General features: G+C 49.0%; 1 protein-coding gene across 1 annotated transcript; it reads right to left on the reverse strand.

Annotated features, from left to right (window-relative positions):
- Positions 1-3,188: 3,188 nt before the first annotated feature.
- LOC1281556 (homeotic protein empty spiracles) lies at positions 3,189-13,350 on the reverse strand. Its single transcript, XM_061644029.1, has 3 exons — positions 11,847-13,350; positions 4,940-5,094; positions 3,189-4,278 (listed from the first exon to the last, which is right to left on the reverse strand). Exons 1-3 carry the CDS (start codon positions 12,778-12,780, stop codon positions 4,066-4,068), a joined length of 1,302 nt encoding a protein of 433 aa, XP_061500013.1. The 5' UTR covers positions 12,781-13,350; the 3' UTR covers positions 3,189-4,065.
- Between the last annotated feature and the right edge of the window lie 669 nt (positions 13,351-14,019).

Here is a 14,019-nt window from a genome sequence, read left to right on the forward strand (position 1 = left end):
GTCACACTCAAGCGATAATGAGCAAGTAATTAAGTGCGCTATGAATGCGCGCTTGTCCATCGATACACCTTCGAGTTTGATACTCCCTCCGGCCAAACCGACCGAGACCGTTTGGTACTCGATCGGGATGGAAGCGTTCGATTTCACTCGATCAAGGTGACATTGGTGCTGGAGGAGGAGAAGGAGGGCCCAATTTAGGGCCGCATTGTCTAACGGGAAGTGAGCTGCAGCTACCAACATGAGCACAATCATGTGCTCGCCGTGCACAATATCGACCTTAATTAGGTTAAATAGACTGCACACGGCCCGTTGCCAGGTACGGGGCAGTGTGATTGCAGTAGAATGATGTTGTTCACAAGCTACATAATGAACATGGCCACGTGGACACACACACGCGCGCACTTGAGGAATGATCGATCGATCTGTTTGTTTGGTAGCAGGGCGCACCTAGACGCCAGTGGTGAGGACTGTGAGGCCGTCCGTTGCATGATGCACGGCCGACCCCGAAAAGGACCCCAGATCGGGACCAATCCATCATCTTCGCCAAACGGTGGCTCTACACACAACTCTCACATGCGTTGAAATGTGCGTGTGTGTGTGTCGTTAATTAAAACGAGTCCCGAAAACAAATCATACCAACTGGAGTGCAGTTTGTCAACGGAGAAAATGGCACCATTGCGCACGGGGCTTTGTGGACGCTTCCGACGTGACGACGGATTGACTGTAACCGAGGGTCTGCGTGGATAAGAAGAACCCTTCTGCAAGGAGATAAAGAAGGACCACGCCACACGGAGAGTGAGTTTTGGGGGGGGAGGTAGAGGGAGCCAAACGCCAAACGAAACACGCCAAACAAAAGGGAATGCGGCAAAGATATGATTATCACTTGTATATTACGTATAATCTAAAATACTTTATAACGTATAATTATGTTATTTGAGCTTGGTTGCACCAACGGCACCGGTCGGAACCGTGCAGTGAGGGTGGCGGGTGGAGGGTGGAGAAGTTCAGGCAGGGAGGTTTTCTGCAAATGCAGCTCTCGGTTTGGCGTTGATCCGGTAGGCACGGTGATACGCGGGACTGAACCGTTGGTCAAAAATGCAATTATTCCGATGGCCAGGATACTTCATCATGAGCCAAGATTTAGCTTTTCGGTTTAGGAAAGGATTGATGATTAAATTGTTCAGACAAAAATATTAAAAAAAAATAAATAAATAAAATAAACAAAACCACTAATTAATTGTATAAAATTGATATAATATCTGTTAAACTAAATTAAATAAAATTAAATAAAAGGACACTTTCATCAACTTTTATACACCACGATAAGATGACAAGATATAACAAAAAAAGATTGCATACAAAGTTTTGGACAAAAAGCTGTTCAACAGTCCCAAAAAAATGGCCAACAATTGTGCTGAAATTCCACAACCTGTTCGTATCCTTTCGGTACACTTGCAATAGTACCAAGCAAAAAACCAACGCAACTAATCCTTCTCCTCAACAGCACCCCCCCACTCTAGCTACGAGTTTCCCGGGCACGATTTGTTGGCCACGGCGCTCTCCACCCGCCCCGAGGGCACATTTGCTTTCGTCGAACCACCAGCCAAACTTCCAAGCGGTCCAAGCGGCAAGTGATTTCTGTTGTTGGTTGTTCAATTTTCGAACATTTCGTTCAACAACTGCCACCCTTGTCCCCCACCTTGTTCTCCCCACATCCTCTCTCTCTCACACGCGCACACACACACACACACAGAGCGCATGGGCTAACGAAGGGTGCTTAAGGTTTTTTTTTCTCTCGCACAAATTACAAACAAGTGTGGATAATGAACGAAAATAAGCTCAAATAGTTTCCCTCACATCGCGGAGAGTGCGTACATGTATGTGTGTATGTAACTGTGTGTGTGTGTTAGTTTTCGCTCCCTTTTGCGATGCGATTTTTGCGCAAACCTCCGCAAGCATCCTTTTTCGCGCGGCCTAAACGGTGCCGGCCGAGCAGGCAACAGTACAAAAATCTTTAAAACGGCGGCTCGTCTCTCTCTCTCTCTCTCTCGCTCTCTCTGAGTGTCGATGATTAGAGATACTTAAAAAAGGGAACACTCCCTTCCCGCTACCTCCCTCGCCTACCGGCACACGGTGTGCGTGTTGGTAATCGTTCTTTGCGTACTTGACGATAATCGGGCATCAGCAAAATGGGATCAGTTTAGGTGTGCTCGAGGCGCAAAAGCAACAAGCACCATCGAACGCAACGGAAAGAGGGAAGGTGGGACGAAAGCATTCCTGCTGCAAAAAGGCGCAAGTTTTGTAGCCACCCAACCACCCCAGCTCCCTCCCCGCTGGGGCCGAGAACTCGCGATGATGCGTGTAAGTGTAAGTGGGGACGCATTGTGCCACGCCACGCAGTTGTCTCCGCAAGTAGTGGTGAAACGATGGATGATTTCTTTACACTACCAAATTGAACCAAAACGGTAGCCCCTTAGGTAGGTCTCGTTCGGTAGGGTCCGAAAAGGGGTGGGGGGATGGGAGAGTGCGTTGTAAAACGATGAAGAAGGCAAAGGGAATTATCAGGCTCGTTTGCTGATGAAATGTGCTTTTAAACGCACAAAATGATGTTCAGGCCCGAATGGCCGCCAGGGCTCAGGTCCTCTCCGCCCCACCACACACCCCGGGGGGAGCAGTGCAGTGCAGCACTGTCCTGGAGCCGGCTCGCTAAACGAAACGAAGTGAAACGGTGTCGATCGGTACTAATGACTTGGTGGTTTCGTGCTGCATTTGAGCCGTTTTGAGCTGATCGACGTTGATTGTTGGGAACAGAGGAGTGCAAAAAACGAAACAAGACGACAACAAGGAATGGCAGAAAACAGAACATCCTTAAGTGAAAATTGAAAGACAACAAAAGAAGAGGAGAGATGTGAAATTCAATTGAATGTTTCCGGTTGTTAATCGCGGGTGCATTTGGGTGTAGAAATAGAAAAGTGGCAAAACGAGAGAAGATAAGAAGGGGAAATTGAGTCGAAAACATTAAAAAGTGAGCTGCGAAACTGTAGAAAGCGAAAATGGACACATTATAAATTGATGTACAACATAAAAGCCCCCTTTATAGCGAAAGAGATGTCAAAAGAGTAGAAAATAGACTATGCAAAAATGCATGTTTTTGTCCTACAAAATCCAATAAACTGACAAACGGAATGTTATGCTTTGTTTAATATTTATTACGATCGATTACAATTGGGTGTATTGTGTTCGGGTATCTCGGGTATCAGCTTTGCACTACAGCCTTATAGTACTCGTTTTTTATAGCTACATTTATTAAATATTTCCGATAATTTACAGGATACTCAACCATCGGCTCTGCCACCTTCTGCTGGCATGATTGTGTGGCAGATCGGCGTTTGTCTGAGCTGCATGGAACTCTAGTGCTAATCGTAATCAATGTACACCAAACGCCCTAATTCTCTCTCTTACTTCTTCTCGTTTCACGCATCGTTAGCCTCGTATGAAGTGTTTTGCTACGTCTTCTCAGTTAGCAACACAAATAGTAGTAGTAGTAATAGTAGTAGTAGTAGCAGTACACGGTAAAGGGCATGGATCCCCCAAAACTATATATGACTAATAAAACTCTCTGCTCTCGCAACACGCTTTGCACTATCCTACAGCCTGCCCTATGTACAAGAGATAAAGGTTAGCATCTAAAAAAAACAAATAAATCCCTAATGGTAATGCGGGTGTGGGTTGATGTCCCCTGTTTTCCGTTCTGTAGTGCCAGCCGCCTCCAGGCAATTCTAACTCACAAATGTACAAAGAAAAAAAAACACAATAATAATACTTTCAATACTTTCGCTGCAATGCAATGGAGCGGGTATCTGCTCCACCGTTTGCTCCGGTTGCGTTGGCTTGGCGCGGGGTTTGGTGATCTCGCACTAACTTTGCGCCACCAAAAGTGGGGGAGCCAAAGCTAGTGGAAACACGTGAATCACTGGTACACTGGTTTTGCAAGCCGCTTTACTCTGCGACACGGCTGTGACGCCATTTTGGCACTGAAACGGGCGCGCACAGTGGCGTGCGGGCTTAGCCATTGTGGTGCATGTTTTCCTCATCGCTCGGACAGTCGTCCATGTCGATGAACTCGTCCTCGTCGTCCTCCTCGTCGCAGCTGCCGGTCGGGCTGGAGGCGGACCGATTCTGGTGGTCGCCGTCGGTGGACTTGCCCGAGCCGGAACCGCCCTCCTCCTGCTGCATGCGCTTGTGCTTGGTGCGCCGGTTCTGGAACCACACTTTCACCTGGAAGCAAACGAAGGAAGGACAACCATTAAAACCAGAAAATAAAATTGCAGAAAGAGAGAGACTTTTTTGTTCAAGGATAAGTTAAATCTACTAGTTAAAATGCTTGCTCTGTGAGTGTTGCTATAAAAAGATGGCGGCCAGTTCAAACGCTGTCAATCAATGGTGCAGTCAGCAAGGCGCGTTGGTTGGTGCGTAATATGACACAATTGAACACCCGAACAAGGTGACAATCGTGTATGGCGTCGGTGTTTTCACGCTCCGCTAAGGAGGGGGAGGAAATTACAAGCCAACCAAATGATCACGCACCAACCACGGTTGGCCAGCGCCGGCAAGCGAGCGTGCGAGCGTTGTAGTAATTATGCACTGAAGTAGGGATATAAATGTAATTTAATCTAATTTACACTGGCTGAGCGACCTGCTTAGCGCGCGGGAGAATGGCGGCGGCCCCCTAATAAGCTCCCTTATAAATGACTCTAGTAAGGCTCTAGTTTGTGCCCTGCCTCTGCTGAGCCACATATAAAGCTTTATCCAATATTTCCCTAATCCCCAGCACCCATTGGTGGGGCTTCCCGGGACAGGACGACATCAAAGGACCTTTCGCTAGTTTGGATTTATGGGAAAATCCCCCCCCCCCACACCGTGGCTGTGCCATGCTTACCTGCGTCTCGGAGAGGTTGAGGTTCTGGGCGAGCTGCTTGCGTTCGGCCCCGACGACGTAGTGGTTGCTCTCGAACGCATGCTCCAGCTTGAGTAGTTGCGAGGGCGAGAATGCGGTCCGGACGCGCTTCGACTTGCGGAACGGTATGAGGTAGTCTGTCGGTAGAAGGGAGAGAGAGAGAAGAAAAGAGATTATCAGTATGCAGGTTTGAAGAGGTGACACGTGACACTCGGTCGGAGAAGCGTTAGCGAAAGTGCCGCTGCCGCGTAAGTAGCCTAGATGAGGCGGCTAATGTTTTCGCGCGGGTAGAAGGTAGATTCCAGGACCCAAGGGAAAAACAAGGGGCGATCGGAATGGAAATGGAAACGCACACTGGAACAGACACACACACACACACGAACATGGTTTCGGTGTGTAGGTGCAATCAGTGTGAAACATTTGTGCCAACAGCTGCTTTGTGTGCCCCAACGGCCGCGCTCTTGTACGTTTAACACACAAACTAGTGTTCACGGTACGTGTAATTAAATAATTATATATCATTACGAGTAAATATATTGCACTTGCACACACTCACTGGCTGTTGTTTTTGAGGTAGGGGGGGGGTAGGGGTGTTGGTGCCGCTCCCGCAACCTTATTGAGTTGTGTGCATGTGTGCGCCGTGGAGCATAAATAGACGCGAAAAAGGACTTTTGCAAAGGGTGGAGGGGTTCGCTCACAGCCCGTGGGACCGTTGGGCTGGGGAACAGCCAGAGCGCTACAGCAAGCGTGCGTTTGTTTTCCGCCTTGCATGTGTAAATGAGTTTTTAATGGAAGTACCGTCTTGGAAAGAGGCGTTCAATTTATAGAGAGCCGGCTGGTCGAAGTTGTTTAACAGGCTTTGCGCGCTGTGTTTGGGTGAGTTTAAACGCTGCAAATGAGGCATCTGCTAGCCGCTTTTCCCCCCTATTCAGTAAGGTTGAACTTAACATACCTTTATGGTCAGTTAGTGGAGCATTTAGTGGAAGGCGTTGTAGAAAACAGGTGAGATGGCAATTTGTTGTCACAACAAGCGATAAAAATTAAGTTTTGGTCCTTCGAGCCGGATTACGCGTAACGCTTCTTTTAGTGGCGCGTAGATGCGCACTCCATTTGCATTAAAATGCACCATTTTCTCTACCCTAAACTGTCGGATTTCTCCCCCTTCTTTCTCAGTGTCATGGGAGGTTAAAATTGTTCGCTCAATTAAAATGCAATCAACACGACTCGATTTACGTGTGTTCGCATTTTCCTTCCTTCCCCCGCTATGGCGGAGGTTGACAGCCGCAACGCTTGCAAAGTGTAACACACACACACCCACCGACCGGGAGAGCGTAATTACCTTTTAATCAACTCGCAGCACACACTAATTAATACATTTTCCACCCGCGATACGAAACACACAGCAACGTGTCCCCCAGCAAGCAGTTGTAGCAGTAAAGCCGTTTGGTTGGCAGCGGGCAGCGTCAACACCGATAAAAAAACGCCACGGCCACTATACACTAAAACCCAAGCAATGGCGCTGGTGAAGGCAAGTCGTAGCCGTAGCCAGTCGTAGTGCAGTAGTGGTAGCCAATAAACAACAAAACAACGGTGGAAAAATAACAGAAACCAACCGCCCCGTTTACTGGTGCGCGCGACTGTCGACGCCATTGAGCGGCTGGAACCTGCTGAAACTGCTGCGTGTAATTCAATTAAAATAATCGTATCACTGTGACGCGATCGCGACCACCTTTCCGGAACCGCCGGCTCTCTGTGACTTTGTGTGTGTGTGTGTGTGTGTGTGTGTGTGTGTGTGTGTGTGTGTGTGTGTCACGGTCTGTCACTCGATACAACAGGGGCACCCCTTGTTCTCTCCGTTCGCCACAGCACAACGGCAACAGAAAGAGACCGAAAGCCGATCGCTCGATCGCTTGCTGGTGGGCACGAAAGCCGCCGCAGGAGGTGTTTTTTTGTACATATCAAAAAGGGTTCGCGATCGCTGCCCTCCGCCCCGCTGGTTGGCCGATGTCGATGTCGGGCTGGGCGACTAGGCGAGAAGTTGAAAATTAAGTTAATTTAGATAATTCAATTCCACCGCCACCACCAGCACCGTGGGCCATTCGGTTGGAACCGCTTGAAATGGTCGTTTTTTTTCTGCCCGCCTTCCGTCAATTGTGCTGTGTTGTTACAGGGGGGCCATTAGTTGTGTAGGGTGTTTGCGTTAAATCTACCACCCATTTTGAACTCCCACTTCCATCGCCATCGATATTGTTAGTGCAGTGCAACATTCGAGCACGGTTGATTTGAGTGCGATCATTAGGCAAGTTTGTTTTTCCTCCCCCCCAACTCGAGCTTCCTGTGCAGTGTAGTTTGATCGCAATTACCATGATATATGTTTAAGTGTGTGGAGTCGATTTCTGGTAGCAAGTTTTGTCACTTGCACAAACAAAACAGAAGAGGAAAAAAGCAAACACATTGTACCGATATGTCATGCACGATCACGCGTGGCCACTGGAGGGTTCGTCGTCACATTCTAGTGCGCATATACATGTCACTTTAATTAGGCTCGATCCAGCGCAGGGGGGGAAATGATTGATTTCCGAAGCCGTACAGCCACGCCGGTTATCCGTGTGATCTAATGATTGGTTTCACTTTTTCTTGCGTCTTTTCTTCATGCCTGCGTTCGCAAGCGGTTTCAGCACGCGTTGATTTGCTTGGTCCCGTGCCCATGAGCCCCCGTAGTGAGTGCTAAGAACAATGAGTCCGGTGCTCGATAAGATCTTGTTCATTTCAAATTCATATTTTTTTCTTCTGCTTCTTCTTCTACCTCACCTCTACCGCAACGTTTCGCATCCTTGGCTTTGCTGCTTGTTTGCTGCTGCTGCTCAGTTTCATACACTTGCTGCTTGGTTATGTTACTTTTTTGTTTTTTTTTGTGGTTCAACCGCTTTTCTGATGTCTTGAAGTATGAAGCCGTCCTTATCATGCATCGCGTTTTTTTCTTCTCTACAATATTTTGGTACGTTTTTTCTCCGCTTCTTTGCTGCTCTCCTCTATCTGCTACTTCTGCTTGGCCTGTTTATGAGTTTATTATTGTCTTTTTTTTTGTTTCTCTACTCTCAGTCCTCCATCCAGGTTCACCACTTTAAAGGCACTCCACGCAGTGCTTGATGTACTTGCGGCACTGCACGCTGCACAAATGAATATTTCATCATCATCGGGGTGTTCTTTTTACTACCCCCCTATCCGATGCATGCCATTTTCTGCGTGTTGCTGTTGTTGTCTTCTAATGTCTTGTTTTTTTTTTTCGTTGGGCGCCACCGGATGTGCACTTCACGTTTGCACAATCTCACAATGCGCAAACGTTTCAAACGGACAGGCACCGGCACACGTAAACACCTTCCAAAAAACAAGCAATTAAGAGCACCAGAACCGGTGCGTCAAGGGGGGGGGGGGGGAGGGTGGTGCACATTGCGGTTCGATGTTCGTTGTGCAGCATAAACCCGAGGAACTAAATTAGTGCATAATTAATTAACGAGCGTTTGCGAGCGATCGGGCGCGACACAGCAGGCGAGGCGCAGCCGCAGCCGAAAACGCGCCGAGCCGTGGGGTAGATCAATTTGTTAGTCAACCATACACGATCGCGGTGACGGGCGGCAATGATGATGGTGATGATGATGGTTTCGAGCTTGCCCAACGGATTATCCAACCGATCAAGCTTGCACCGTAAAAGCCTCGCGCAAAATGATTCGTTTTTTCTGGGTGCGTTTTCTGCTTGCTGCGTGATCGAGTGAGAAGAAGCTGTTTGATTTCTCCAATTTATCCCGCATCTTTTTCGGCCCGTTGCGTGTTCGTTCGTTCGCTGTGCTGTGCTGCGCCGTGTGGTGTGTAATTTTGAATGAAGAGAAGCTGCGCGAAAGATTGGGATCGTTGGGCCTCCCTCCCTGGTTTTTTGTTGTTGTTCGAGGCTGTCGTTTGTGGCGTTAGCAGACGAGATCCGAGCTTGGGATCTCATGTTTCCACCCAACCGGCCAGGTGGTGCGGGGTTCGTTTCTCTTGCCGGGCAAAGCACATGGGGCCTGGAGAACAATTGGGAACGAAGAACCACACCGATCGGGTAGAGGAGGAATAGTAGAAAAAGGGTGTCGCGCTCGTCGTGGAACCCTGAACGATATCGGTATTAAATATCTCATTAATTTATTTTCATCGCCATAAATTAATGGCTTGATTTAAGGCGCAGGCATGCAGACGCAGGACCCGTCTCTCCGGCTAAAGGTCTCGTCATTTGTGGTGATGATTTTTTTTTGTATTTTTTTGATATTTTGAATGCTCGATAAAGAAGGGAATGGAGATAGTCTTTTTTTTCGAGGGGGGTGTTCTGAAACACTTTCGTTTGGTAGCTGCCACTACAGCTCATTAAACAGTGCAGAAACAAGCAGTGGGTAAATGAGGATAATTATAAATGCATGGAAAAGTTTTATTGTCCCATTCTTCCGAAAAAGTGGATGCATAATAATTGCTTTTTTTTGGAAGCTGGGAGTTGCCACCAAAAACACCAAAAGTGGCATCCCGGGTGGGTCCTTTTTTCCAATTCTTTTTGCAATAATATTTGCACGGCTGGTTTTTCCCTTTCCCCTCCGGGCTGGGCTTGCCGTCCTTTATGTCCTAACTGTTTATGAGTTTGCTTTGCAAACCGGAGAAAAAAAAGGGCGGAAGAAGTGATGTGATAATTTAGCAACAAGAAACATTGCACATTCCAACACACTCACACACACTGACCCGGTCGTTTTGCGCAACAGTGGTTACATGTTTTGCACTTCATGAATTTTGTAAACAACTTGCCACGCATGTGTCCTTCCCTGTGTGTGTCGGTTGCTGTTGTTTGGTTTAATGTGCGAGTAATTGGTGGGGAGTGTTTCCGCTGCGTTGAGTGTAATTTTGTACTTAAAATTCCACCGGAGCAGCCGGAGCAAAAATTTCCCTACCCCAAGCGAAAAGGAGAGCAGTTTTTGGGAGTTGTTGTTTTGGGGAGTCCGGCTAAGATTTTATGCCAGGTTTTGGAGGATGCAGCGAGCGAGAGTGGAGAAAAAAAGAGCAGAAAATCATGCAAGGCAGACGCACACACACACAAAACTAACAAGCGCCTGCGGGGAGAGATGTTTGGGTGGTGCAAAAAGGCAGTGTAAGACAGACGAAGAGAGGGAAGAAAAAAAGCGTGCAAAAGCAAAACCGTGGTAAGCTTGAGCTACCCCTTTGAGCACCCCAGTCGCGGTCCGGGACGGAAGGTGTGTGTATGTGTGTAACAAAAGGTGGCATAAATTATCCAAAACCCCTCGGACGTAGTCGTTAAAATGCGTATAAATTGTGGAATTCGATTTATTGCACCAGCATCCGATGAAATTATGAGGAACGAGCGAACGTTGTGGGCGCGATCGCGCTGTGGGACAGGGGAAAAAGGGAACTGAGAGGGGGTGAAGTGCATTGAAGACCGGACCGGAACGGTCGGACGTATCGATACATTGGCAACTTCGTTGAGTGTTAATCCTCGTGCACAGTGAGAGAGAGAGGTGATAAATTAGTGATAAATGAGCTTTTATTAACAGCTCGTGGAAGCCAATGGATAGCAAATCCCGATCGGAAGCTGCTTGTCGAATCATGCACACGACATCGATAACACATTGAAAGTGTTTCGGTTTTCCTCCCCTTTGCGTCTCACTTTCACATTTGCAGCTATCTTCGCACTCCCAAGCTGGTTGGTTAGCTTGTTGAAACGGCAGCCATCGCTGCGTTTTCCTTTTTAATTAGTTGATTTATTATTTATTTTATAAGGAAGCTAGAACAGAGCATGCAAGCTGTCCCCGCTGCTAAACCGGGATGGATGGGTTTGTTCACAATATTTATAACCTTCTCCCCACTCCTGCTTCGCCGCATGTACTTGTGTAGCTCAATAAAAGTGTAAAATAAAATAAAAAAAACCTTGAAATGGTCACAGTTTTACGAGCGCATCAATTTTCCGGAACAAACGAATGATGTAAAGCATTGCTTGCAGCACGACCATTTGCGAGGACATTCTGTTGCAGCACGGTAGGTTTTTTTATTGCTAGAAGGGTAGAGTTGTGGTCATAAAACCATCGGCCCCCAGCTTCATCTATTCATCCCGAAGGCAGGCAGGTAAGAAAGTATCTTAATTAGATCAGAATCAACTTTCCAACAATCATTCCGATACACAACGGCACAACACCAAAACGAGTCGAAAGAGAGAAAGGTGCATTGTTTTGCTTTGGCTTGAAACGATCGTGTGAAGCGGCACACGTTGGAAATTGGGTTTTTTTTTGAAAAAAAGGGAAACCAAAACGAACTCGAGATAAGTGGCCAAACCTCAGAACCGTTCTGGGAGTTCCTGGAAGCCTGGCAAGAGGTTAAGGGAGTTGAGGGTTTTCAACAACATCCTTTTCAGCACACACACACACACACACACACACACACACACACACACACACACACACACATCTTCCACGGGTCATCAGAAATAGATTCCCCCCGCGGGTGGGATTCCAATTAAAGTCCCTTTTTTCCCCTCTGTAGCGAATGTTAGGAAAAGGTTTGTCGAGAAAAGAAGGAGCGAGAGAGAGGGAGAGAGAGAGAGAGAGAGTCAACAAAAATAGGCTACTTAAACAAAGCCAAAACAACGGTTTGAGCCGTTCCAGTTCCGATAAGGAGGATCGCAATCGAGATGTTTGTAACACGCGTCGGTAGAAAATGCCGACGGGGATGTATTAAACGGCCATCAAACTAAGCCCTAGACACTGGACAAAGAAAGTACCTTAAAGGACGCGCTTTTCCTCCGATGTGGATGCATTTTTGTGCACTTTTGAGAGCGATTGTAAATACTTAAAAAACAAACACTTACTTCCTGGGAAGCCGATCGGGAAGACGCCGCGTCCGTGGCGGCTCAGCAGCCACGGGTAGAGCGGGTAGCTGTCGCGCGGGGGCATATTTGGATTGTGCAGATGGGCGGCGGCGGGATGCGGCGGGAACGGCTGACCCGCCTGGGCGTGGGCAAGGGCGGCCGCCTGGAACTGGGCCGCCAGAAAGTGCTGATTATGGGCCGCCTGCACCATCTCGGGCGTGTGCAGGAACGGGGGCAACGATTTCAGCTCCGGCTGGGGACCGCCGGGCTGGGCAGGGTGTGCACCGGGCGCGTGCTGCGAGGGGCTGACGGGGAACGGGCGCACCAGACCGGGCGGCAGACCGGGCACCACGATCGGGCCGGCCGGGTGGGCCGGCGGGACCGGACCACCACCGCCCTGCGGACCACCACCCAGCCCAACGACGCCCGTTGCGGGCGGCGGCGGCGGTGGCGATACCGGTGGCGAGGAGCTCCGTGGCCGTTTGAGGGAGAGTGGCACCGCGCCCGGGCTAACCGTGTGGCTGACGGGGGGTGAGAGGCGCGACTGCAGCGCCTCCAGCGAGCGGACACTGGCGTGACTGCCTTCCAGGCTCTGGGGGCTCTCGGGCAGCCGGGTGATGCTGTAGTTGTGCGGCGGCGACAGACTCTGCAGCCGGTTCAACCGCACCGAGTAGCTCTCGGACGCGAGCGGGCTGGGCGTCCGTACGCCCGGGCCACTGCCGGGCGGGACAGCACCACCAGCACCACCAACGCCACCGCCGATCGTCGTGTCGCCCTGCTTGGTGATGGTGTGGGGCGGCGAGGGCGGCGATTTCGGCGTGGTGTTGCCCACTATCGAGTCGATGCTGAAACCGATGCGGGGCTGCAGCGTCGGCATCTTGTAGTTGGTGGCAATCTTGAACACCTTCTCCTCCGTGCGGCACGTGTCGATCATGAAGGGGGCGGTCGGGGGGCAGCTGGCACGCTTGTTCGACTCAATTTTGTCGGGTAGTTTTGGTTGTTTCTTTTTGTTTTGTTTCTTTGTGGGCACTGTTACGCGACTTTTCAAACGCTCATCACCGCACGGAACACGCGCACACCGACATTAAGACAGCTGCAATCGGGTGGGCTCTACTCTAGTTCCACTTGTGTTATAGATTTTTTAAAGCAATCACTCGTTTTCTTTTCGAAACTCACTGAAACGTCACAGGAAAATCTTCAGTTGATGTTGCATCCCAAACAGTATTGCTAGATGCAATTAGCGCACACACTTGCTGAAGCACAATTGCTGCTTTCACAAAATTACATAAACACACACACGCATACATACGTCACACATACACCTACGCACGAATGATGCACCTTGCTTTGATTGACACTAAACGCAACAAAAAAAACCCCTCAAGACTCAGGGCTCACACGAAATGGATCACAACCAGGCGCACGCGGCCAAAGACGGAATGACGATCGGTCGGTCTGCGCACAGCGAACGCATAACTCGGAATGAGTACAGGCAGGGCGAGTTTTTCTCCGCAAAGCTCTCGGGGGCTCTTTGTTTCGGGCTGCTCGCACCCATACACACACGCATGCGCCATATTGTTGCGATACGGGCTCGGCGGCGTTGCAGCAAATGGGCGGAGCTACAGCGTTGGTTGCGTGCGCCGTTATGTATTGCTCTTCCCTGCTCAGGTTGAGGAAAAGTGTTGCCGATCGTGCTGGTGTGCTACTCCTGGCTGCGTGTTTGACACTTTTCTCGTCTAGTAGTCCAGTTGTCCGGGGTTTGAAGGTATATAATGGTTCGCTTTTCCTTGAAAGAGTGAAAAAGAGAGAGAGAGGGAGAGAGCGCATGCTTTCCTTACGGTCGATGCGGATGCTGCGGATGTTTCATTTCGTCTGCAGCGCGAGATCGACCGGTAGCTGGAGTGAATTTATCGATCGAAACGAATTAAGCTTCAAAACTGGTGAGGTGAGAGCTTTGTTGGCTCGTTTCGCAAATGGTGTTTTTGTGTGTGTTTCTGTGTTTGCTTGAAGGTTTGCGATCCCTTTTTCTTCTGTTTGTTCACCTTTTTTCTCTTTCCCTTTTACTCTCTCTCTCTATCTCTCTCTCTTTTTACCCCACCATTGCTGCTCGCGCAATGCTGTATACATTCGCTTTATTTATGATGCTGCTATTAAGCGCTTGTTATAAGTCCAT

Source organism: Anopheles gambiae, chromosome 2, assembly GCF_943734735.2.
Source record: "Anopheles gambiae chromosome 2, idAnoGambNW_F1_1, whole genome shotgun sequence".
In the NCBI taxonomy this organism is placed as follows: Eukaryota; Metazoa; Arthropoda; class Insecta; order Diptera; family Culicidae; genus Anopheles; species Anopheles gambiae.